The following is a 9,673-nucleotide window of genomic DNA, read 5'->3' as shown; positions in this document are numbered from 1 at the left end:
AGAGCTATTCGTTTAACAGATTGGTAAAATGATTTTTAAATGTCACGGCATAGCTCCAAGATGTATTTATTCCTTGCAGTCAGCATTCTTTTGTTGGCAATTTAAAACTGTTAAAGTATAGACCTGATCTAATTTTAAGTTTCCTTTTATTGAGTTAGTCATATATTTGCCCTTGTATTCTAACCCTTCACTAGTTTTATACAGCTGTGTCTCTACCGGCTTCAGTATTGATACTGTCTTTTGTGTTCATGTCAGGAAAACCAAAATGAGGCTGTTTCTCTCTAAATTAGATTGCAGCTGCTGCTACATCATTGGCTTATTACGACACTTTGATTTATATCTAACTAGCAAACTAACAAATAAGTCAAGTTACTAACTAGAGCCGCTTTGTTAAGCACTTGTCTCGCATTGTCTAGATGGGATCAGGTACCAATGTAGGCGTATAAGCCAAGCCTGACATATCCCTTTCAAAGGCATACGTGATTAATGGGGCATTTCATTGCTGCAAGTGAACTCAGGCTTGTTCCACCCCTGAATACGAGTATTGAGAAGAAGTGCCATGACTTACAGAGACACTCTTTTCTCAGTATCTTCCTTAGGTATAATTTTCCCCCTCGCAAGGTAGCTTTGCTAATGCATGCTCATCAGATGCACATGTAGAAACAGAGATATATGGTCACTGTTTCACGCAGTCATTAACTTATTTAACCAAGCGTGCACACACACAAGGGACAAACTCGCCCCTTTTTCACTGGCATCTGCAGGGAATGCAAGTCTTCCACAGCTTTTTCGCTGGATGGATTACTCAAGGTGGAGGACGGGGCTGAGAGAAACTCAAGCCCAAAAGCCACCAGAGATAACTGGTACATTCACTGGGACGCCTCGGCACGCAGGGCTCAGGGCAAGTCATCCCTGGCTGCAGCAGGAAGATGGTTTCGCTTTACAGAGAATGCATAAACAAGAGGAAATCTCTCTGTGCCAGGGGAGAGGGAGCATTCACAGGACAGTCTTTTCACGGGATCATCTTTCTGTGTCTCAGGTTTTCACTTTTTGGAAAAAAAGCTTTGTCTTGCCCTGCCTGGAGAAAACCCACAGCACGAAGCTGAGGTGTTTGTTGTTTTTTGGGTTTTTTTGTTTTTTTTTTTTAAAATTAGCCGGAAAAATCAGCTCTAGAAGGCACCCAGCCCCAGGGTAGCCATGAGGTGGCGCCAAGATGGCCACCACGGCAGTTGCCGGGCAGCGTCCTCAGCCCCCCGGATCAGCCATGTTGGGTGTGAGGGCCCAGGTGGGGTGTGGGGAAGGCCAACGCCGCCATCATTCGCTGTGTGCTGCGATACCAGCACATCCCCCCACACCTCCCTAGGCCTAGCCCTCCAGAGAAGGTGGGCAAGGGCTCAATACCATGAAATAGCTAGTTAGGTGTGTTTACACTACCCGCATGGGGAGCAGCCCGAGCTGGGCATCAAGCACAGCCATGTCACAGGCCAGAAGCATGGTGGGGTGGCCGAGGAGCAGCATGGTCCCTTCAGCGGCCTTCGCAGTGCTGCTGCCCTGTCCATCTGCCTGCAGGAGGATGCAGAAAGGGGTTTGTGGTGACGCTGCAAAAACATGGACTGTGACCTACGAAGAAGGGAAGGCGCCTCAGACTTCAGGGGGGATTTAGCAACCCAGAAGAACAAAACCCAGTGGGTTCCGCCGTGCTCACCTCCCTGCACGGGGCTGCCTCGGGCACCAAAGGATGCCCCTGGCTCTTCCCTGGCACAGGCACCGAAGGAGGGGAGTGGAGATAGCTTCTCATGCACCTCATGCTTCTCATGCTTCTCATGCTTCCCAAAGCAACAGCAGCTCCTCCTCTCAGGAGAAAATAGCTCTATCCTGTCCTTCCTTATCTCCTTTCCAAGAAAATTGGTATGTTAGATTTGCCTGATCTTACCCACCGGCTTCCCATTGAGAGAAACGGATGAAAACAGCATGTCCATATATTCTGCTGCTACACCTATACACCTCTGGCAGCTTACATTTTTCCCTCACCTGACCTCCTTCACTTTTTTCTTTTTCCTTTTTTTTTTTTTTTTTTGTTCACTGAAGATCTTTTGGCTCCTCATCCAAAGAGCAGAGAAGACGAGCAAGGTAAAGGCAGAAGGAGCGGTGTAAGATGGGTCACACGTTGGATTTTTCCTACTGCTAAGACTCCAACAGAAGAAAAGGCACCTGGCAAGAGACTGGCACAATGCTGAGAAATGTCACCATGTAATTGTAGTCATAGTCCAGAGTCCTGAAGGAGATATACTGAAAAGGGAATCCATGCCAGCTTCTGTGGCAGAACTGATAACTGGTTGTACTTCCAAGGCAGTACAAGGAGACAGTACATTTCTTTACTGTATTAGCATCTTCTGTATATGTAGGACTGCTTAATAAACAAAATGCTAAGTATAATGGCAAATGCTAAATGATAATAAGGGCCATAATGGTAAATAAATTCCCTGCCTTGTTGGAGCTGGAGTACTTTTCCACCAAATGACCATGGAAACAGCTTTGACAGAAGCTGCAGTGAAAAGCTGGAGTGGGGATGGTCTTCCCTGTACTCTTGGAGGATGCACCCTGCCTTCACTTTCAGGGCTGAGATATCTCTGTCCATCATGAAAAACACAGGAAAGGCTCTGAAGAGACAGAGGACAAACCTTAGCTGGTGCAGGATTGCGAAGCAATACCAGGCACAGCCCAGGGGACAGGGAAGACCTGATGGTTTGCTCCCTCCGCAGCTACTCACAGGCCCAGCCCACATGCAGAACCAGCTGTGCTGGGTTTGGCTGGGAGAGAGTTAATTTTCTTTACACAGAGTCAAGGACTTTTCTGTTTCTCGCACCACCCCACCAGCAAGTAGGCTGGGGGTGCACAAAACGTTGTGAGGGGACAGAGCCAGGACAGCTGACCCCAGCTGTCCAAAGGGATATTCCATACCATGTGACAACATGCTCAGCATATAAAGCTGGGGGAAGAGGAAGGAAAGGGATGACATTTGGAGTTATGTCGTTTGTCTTCCCAAGTAACCGTTACACATGATGGAGCCCTGCTTTCCTGGAAATGGCTGAACACCCGCCTGCCGATGGGAAGCAGTGAATGAATCCCTTGTTTTGCTGTGCTTGTGCACGCAGCGTTTGCTTTACCTGTCAAACTGTCTTTTCTCATCCCACAAGTTTTCTCATTTTTACTCTTCCAATTCTCTCCCCCATCCCAACCAAGGGGAGCGAGCAAGTGTCTGTGTGGTGCTTAGTTGCTGGCTGGGGTTAAACCATGACACCAGCTTTGAGTGTCTGGGTTATGTTAGTGGAATTTTTGGTGAAAAGGTGGGTAGTTTGAGCTCTTATTTTTCTGCTCAGCAGAGCCTGATGCTGTGCATGTGAGGGAAAGCCCTGCTCACATTTAGAGAAGCCTGTCTCAGGTGTGGTTGGAACGTGTGGATGCAGTTTGACCAGCCTTTGCAGTGTCTTTCAGGTGGCTTTGAGTTTACAGGGCAAAGAATTGTGGCTGCTGTAGGGCCAGAGATCTGCCTCTCTAGCACGGGGAATGCCCACGGCAAGGTTTGGACCCTGCTACATTTACTCCTCTGTCTTTATTTTGGTCTCCAGGCCCTGCTAATGCAGCATGGTCGTCTCCTTCCCTGTTGCTTTGAACGTTGCTCAAGGAGGTGAACTTTTCCCTGCCTCCCTGCAAGCAGATTTGGAGTGAAAATCTGTCTGCATTCACTGATCCACCAGTTTCTTTGCTTTCTGGGATCTCCCTGAGCAATTTCCCAGCCCTCTGGACAGTGTCCCTCAGTGTTAGGCAGGACCAGGCTTGTCCGGGTTGAAGACTTCCCTCTGTGCCATGGAGGCACTGGTTCCATGGGGAGCAGAGAGCAGAAAGTCACTGGGATCCCAGTGCTGTCCAGAGTCGTGCAGCCCTGCAACACAAGTATGGTATAGGCACAAGAGGAATCACCCATGACTCGGGACAGAAGGATGGAAGGACGAAATACAAAACAAAAAAGGACATAGACAGTGCGTTTGGGGCTGGGCTGAGCACCGCATTCCCCCAGGATCACAAGCAGCAAAGGGGGAAGTCAGTTGTGGTGCATTAACACCTCACACCTGCGGCAGGGACAAGAAAGCAGTGACTGAGGGACATCCAAGGGCTTCACAAACTCCTCAGCAGCTGCTGGCCCTGCTCACTAGTATTGTTGCACACCCGACCTTACATCCGCAGGAGAGACGGTCTTTCCTCCCCTCCCAGGTGCGCACCTCTCCCCACCCATGGGCTGCTCTCCCAGCTCCCACCTCACACAGAGTTTCCAACAGGAGTGGGGGAGCTCGGGAGCCTCTCGGCGAAACCAGAGCTGTCGAGTCGGGAAGGGGTCCCACCTCTGGCCCCTCGCCGCCCCCCTCTACCCCGACCCTGGCACCACCGCTGCTGGGACACTCGGGGAGGGCTGCCGAGGCGCGGCGGTGCCCGGGGGACAGAGCAGCCCTGCGGGGCCGGCAGGGTCCTTTTCGATCCCCCCGGGGCCGGGGCGGTGGGGGGCAGGAGGAGTGACCCCCAGCTGCCGGCGGGCTCCCTGCACGGCCGCTGCGCAACAAGTCCCGGCGCCGGGGAGCGGGCAGCCGCCGGGACCGCAGGACTGAGCTCGACGGTGCCGGCGGTGCCCCTTGCCGGGGCAGGGCCGGGTCACCCGGCTGAGCGGGCGGCAGGCCGAGGTGACTCCGGCTCCGGGCACTGGGAGAGACGGAGGTTTTCCAGGCTGGGGCAGGACAGAGCTTTCCCCGCTCCTCCCGAGGGTGAAAACAGCCCTTCCCGCCCCGCAGCCCCCTGCACACCCCGCCGTGGCCCCCGCGGGAGCCAGCCTGCCCCTGCTCCCCTCCTGGCCAAGTCCCCGGCTCCCGCGGCAGGACGGAGGGAGAGAGGGAGGGACGGGGGTCCGGCCGCCCGGCGGGAAGGTTGGTATCCCGGCTTGACCCGACCCGGCCCGGCCCGGCTCGTCCCGCAGCCCCGGCCCGCTCCCCGCCTGCCCCCGCCGGCCGCCGGCACTGCCGCTGCCCGGGCCGGGGCAAGGGCAAGGGCAGGGGCGAACCGCAGGGCGGGCCCCACCTCGCCACGGGAAAATGCAAAAGAAACGAGATCTTGATCCGTTCTTTCTCCTTTTCTTTTGTCTCCCTTTTTTTCTTTTCTTTTTTTTTCTTCTTTTTTTTTTTGGGGGGGGGGGTGTCCCTCTTTATGACAGCGAGGGCACAAGGCGAGTGAGGAGGCGGAATCATCTCGGCAGCCGCTGCATTTTGTGTGGAAGCCGCTCAGGGGTTCATTAATATCATTAGCATTTAACCCCCTCCCTGCCCCCTCCCCTTCCCAGCGCAGGGTGACGTCACGCGGCGGCAGGAGTTGGGGGGAAAGCGAGGGAAGCTCAGTGGGCAAGGGGCGTCCCTCTCCCCTCCCCGCCGCTGCCTGTCACAGCCTCTCCGCCGATATTATAGGGGCCGAAGCCTGGAGCTCAAAGCGGAAAGTCAGCCAGTGTAATGAACTTCTGGAAACCTTTCCCTTTTTATACCATTCAGTTTCTGAGAGGCAGAGACAGCCTCCTCTGACGCCTTTTCCCCCCTTCCATTATTTTTCCAGGCTCTGATCTCCCTGCTCGCTGCACCGAGGCGCTCGGCGCGGAGCCCCGCTCCCCATCCTACCTTCTCCTCCGTCTCATTGTTGTCCTGGCTGCTGTGGCTCTCGCTTGCCTTCCAGGAGCGCGGTGGCGAGCCCAGTCGCACCCCCCTGCACCCTCCCGGGGTCCCGAGAGCATCCGCTCTCAGGGGGGCACCGAGTGGCCGCTGATTTTGGGTCGTTTCGTTTCTTTTTTTTTCTTTTTTTTTTTTTCCTTTTTTTTTTTTTTTTCCTTCCCCCCACCCCTTGCCGTGTGTCCTCGTCCCTCGGGGAGGACAGCGCTGGGGAGCGGGGCAGCGGCGAGGATGTGCCGGCCCCCGCGGCGGAGCCAGCAGTGAGCGCCCGAGGGAGGCACCTGCCCCGCGGAGCCGGCGGGGGGGTGGTGGTGGTGGGGGGTGGTGGGGGGCCACCGCCTCGCCCCGGCGCCGACGCTTCGCCCCGAGTTTAAGGACTCCCGGGGGCTTCGAGCATGAGCAAGCCGGCGGGATCAACAAGTGGGTAATAACGCGGTGGAGGCTTCGAGCAGCTTTTCCGAGCCCGGCTTGCAGCCTGGCCTGGGCTTGGGGGGGGAGGGGGGGGGCTGGGAGGTGGAGGGGAGGGAGAGGAAGGGGGGGGGGGGGGTTGTGGTTTGGCTTTGCATTCCCCCCCCTCCCGCGCTCCCCCCCTCCGAATTAAAAAAGAAGTTTATGTTTCCATCCGGAGTGACAACGAATATATAGGCTCGGAGTTGCCTCGATGGAGTTTGGGCCCGGGGCTTACGAAAAGCCGCTTTCCAGCTGCCCACCCCGGCTTTCCGCAGCGGGAACCGGGGCAGGAGCCCGGGGGCAACGAGCCCCGGGAAATGCAGCTTCGGAGGCGGCGGAGGGAGGGGGCTCGTCCCGCCGGGGCGCGGGAGGTTGTTTGCGGGTCTCCGGTACTGGGTCGGAGGGGGGAAGGTTTGGGTTTAAAGGGCATTACGGTGTTGAAAGGTGCTGCTTTTCTCACAGACTTTATGCAATCTTCTGCGACATAATAATTTCTTTTTTAAGAGTTTGAAACTCCGGTCACTCAATTACACGGAATCGCGTAAGCAACTCTATTGAAGGAGGATTTAAATGCAATACTTTGCACACCATTTCCAGTTACAACAAATAATCCTGCAACGAGGAAAGCAGAAACAACTTAAAAGTCACATTTTCCTTAATCCTAAATCCATGCACCTCATAACTGGGGAATTTAAAGCATGACTAACCGCTCTTACAGAATGGCTCAATCCGTATAATCCCAATGGGACTTTCGGAGTTTGTAATATGGATGGAGTCAGTAACAAAGGGGGGCAAAAATACCCAATCCAATTTAATGTCTGACAAGTGATGGATCGGACAGTTATTTCCTCTGCGCTCCGGCGGGCTCCCGGGGGTTGCGGAGCGGCGGAAAACGGCAGGCAGGACCGGGAGGGACCCGCCGCGGTACCTGCCACCGGCCGCCCCCCGCCAGCCCCGCGGCCTTCTCCTTCCCGCTGCCCTCCGTGATTTTGACCCTTTGTCGGTGGGCTCCGGGAAACCGGGGGGCCGCGGCGGCGGCGGGGCCGGGAGGGGTTGGGGGTGTGTGTGGGGCAGGTGGGGGCCGCGGCGTGGAAGCAGAAATCGCGCGTGGAAGAAGCGGGCGGCGCGGAGCCCGGAGGGGGCCCGGCGCTGAGGCCGAGCTGCTGCCGCTTCGGCGTGGGCTGGCTCGCCTTCTTCCCCCCGTGGGGCTGAGCGCGGCGGTTTTCCGCGCCAGCCACCCCCTGAGGGGGCTACAAAAAATATATATGTATAGTAGCGGGCCCGCGGGTAGAGGTAATAACCGGCGGAGGGAAAGGGGGCAGCGGCAAGAAACCCCGCTGCGGCGGCCGGGGCTGCTTCCCGCCGGCTGCGCTGCCCAAACTGCCGGGGGAGGGAGTGGGGAGCCGGAGCGGGATCGGGCCCGTGGGCAGCCGCCCCGGGAAGTTGTCGGGGCTCCTGGCGGATTTCTGAGTGTCGAGGATGGGGCAGGAAGGGCCGTGGAGCTTCGTCCCCAAAAGGACGGCGGAGGTTCTTGCCGGAGACATTTTGCAGAGGAGAAAACGGGCAGGGCTGGACCGCGCCTCCGGCCGCAAAGCGCTGGGCGACCCCCGGACACAGCCGCCGCTTTCGCTGCTGGCTCCGACCCAGCCCCCTCCCAGACCCCCCCCGGGGACAACCCGAAAGGGACCCCTGGGTCCGACCCGGCCGGGCCCCGCGGGGATGGGGACAGGCGGGGACTGTCCTGCCCCGGAGCGGGGCCCGAGCCCGGCCGGCCTCGGCAGCGCATGCAAAAGCCCGACCCTCTGTCCCGGGGCCTGGGCGCCCGTCCCGGGGGTCCCGGGGGCGGGTGTGTGTGTGTCCCAGGAAAGGGGGTTCCGGCCTGGCTTTTCTGCCCGCCGGTGGGCGTCTAGCGATGTCAGCTGCGATGTCTGCCTGGGTGGTAACAAGACCCCATCCCGCCGTCCCCCGAGCCCAGACTAACTTCTTTCAACAGCCTCTGATGGTAATTACAGTAATCGGGGCTGCCATATATCCTTTAAGCAATTATGACACACAAAAAAAGCCCCCAAGGACCCCCTGTCGTGGGATGTTCAAAACGGTTTCCCAGCTGAACAGAAATCCCATTTTCTTAGCGCTAAACTTCTGAGCCGAAGCGGTACCTCGGGGAACCGGAGCGCTTTTAAACAGAGTTAATCAGTTATCTCATGACCCCGTGTCAAGCTTACATTTTTCTCTTCCTACCCCCCGCCCTGCCTCTTCCCCCGTCTGCTTATTTCATATTTTGCCTTGCACGAAAGTTTTCTCATAACAGGCTCCGCGGGGCGGGGATGGGGGAGCGGGGAGGGGGGTCGGGGGTGAGCAGAGCGCGGCCGGGATTGCGGGCGGGTGGGCGGGTGGCGGGACGGGGCGGCCCCGCGGGGCGGGGGGCTCCAGCCGTCCCCCTCCGCTGTGTCCCCCCTCCCCGTCCTCCGCTTCGTCGGGGGTCGCGGAGCTGATGGGCCGGGCCGGGCCGCTCCGACGGCTGGAAATGTGGTCGTTTGGGTTCGGCGAGATGCTCCGGCTGCTTGGTTTTTATAGAGGGAGTATGGGGACTTGTAAAGAGCATATAGAACGTATGTTTACCTATATGGTGTGGATATGTACGTATATAATGCATATGATTTTTTTCAAAGCAGTTCCCAAACTTAAAATCCGCCTGAGCAAAACTGTTTTGTAAAACCGACCCAAGTTTCTCCCATCTCCGCCGCCCTCTTTCAGCGCCGACGAAGCCGGGCTGGCTGCCCCACGCCGCAGGCCGGCCGGGGAAGCGGGGACCCCCGCGGCTGCCCGGTGCCCCGGGCGGCGGCCGGGACCCGCTGCCGAGGGAAGGGGGAGCGGGGGGATGGCGGGGGGGGGGTGTCCCGGCGGCGGGGGCGGCGCGGGCCGGGGTGCGTGGGGGCGTCTCGGCGGTGCCGGTCTCCGCACCGGGATGCACCACCGCTGCACGTACCGCTCCAGTGTCTTTCTCCCCCCACCCCCAGCCTGCCCCTCCTCCTCCTTTGTGTGCGTGCGTGTGGACCCTCTCTCTCCCCGTGGATGCTAAGGGCTGGAGAGGGAAGTCGAGCGCTTTCCCCCGTTGGCATTGTGCGATATCCGAATTCCCATGCTACACTTTTTGACGGGTCACTGGTGCCCCAATAGGCAGGTGGCAAGGAGGGCTTGTAATTACACACTCCCAGAAACCGTGCCTTGGCCTCAGCCCTCCTCACGGGCGCCTACCTGCAGCTCCAAAGCCGCGGCTTGCTCGCAGGCGGGGGCGAAGGGGGGGGGAGGGGGGGCTGCCTTTAGCTGCGCTCCTTATTAATTGCGTAGAAGTTTTCTATTCTTTAACCTCTCTCCCTCCCACCCTCCCTCCCCTTCCTCCGCCACCCCTCCCTCTCGCTGTCCCTAACCTAATCCCCGTCCCTCTCGCCGTGTTGTGTATAGCA

At 57.6% G+C, this 9,673-nt stretch overlaps 1 protein-coding gene across 1 annotated transcript in view; it reads left to right on the top strand.

The window, feature by feature from the left end:
• Positions 1–7,685: 7,685 nt before the first annotated feature.
• Positions 7,686–9,673, top strand: part of NR2E1 (nuclear receptor subfamily 2 group E member 1) — a gene marked incomplete at both ends in the record, with an annotated part of 13,846 nt that continues 11,858 nt past the window's right edge. Inside the window, one exon of the mRNA XM_082480735.1 lies at positions 7,686–8,145. Coding sequence (XP_082336861.1) covers positions 7,686–8,145 — 460 coding nt within the window. The remainder of the gene's footprint in view (positions 8,146–9,673) is intronic.

This window comes from Vanellus vanellus (assembly GCF_965231255.1).
Source record: "Vanellus vanellus genome assembly, chromosome: 3".
NCBI lineage: Eukaryota > Metazoa > Chordata > Aves > Charadriiformes > Charadriidae > Vanellus > Vanellus vanellus.
This window is presented reverse-complemented; position numbering and strand designations above follow the sequence as displayed.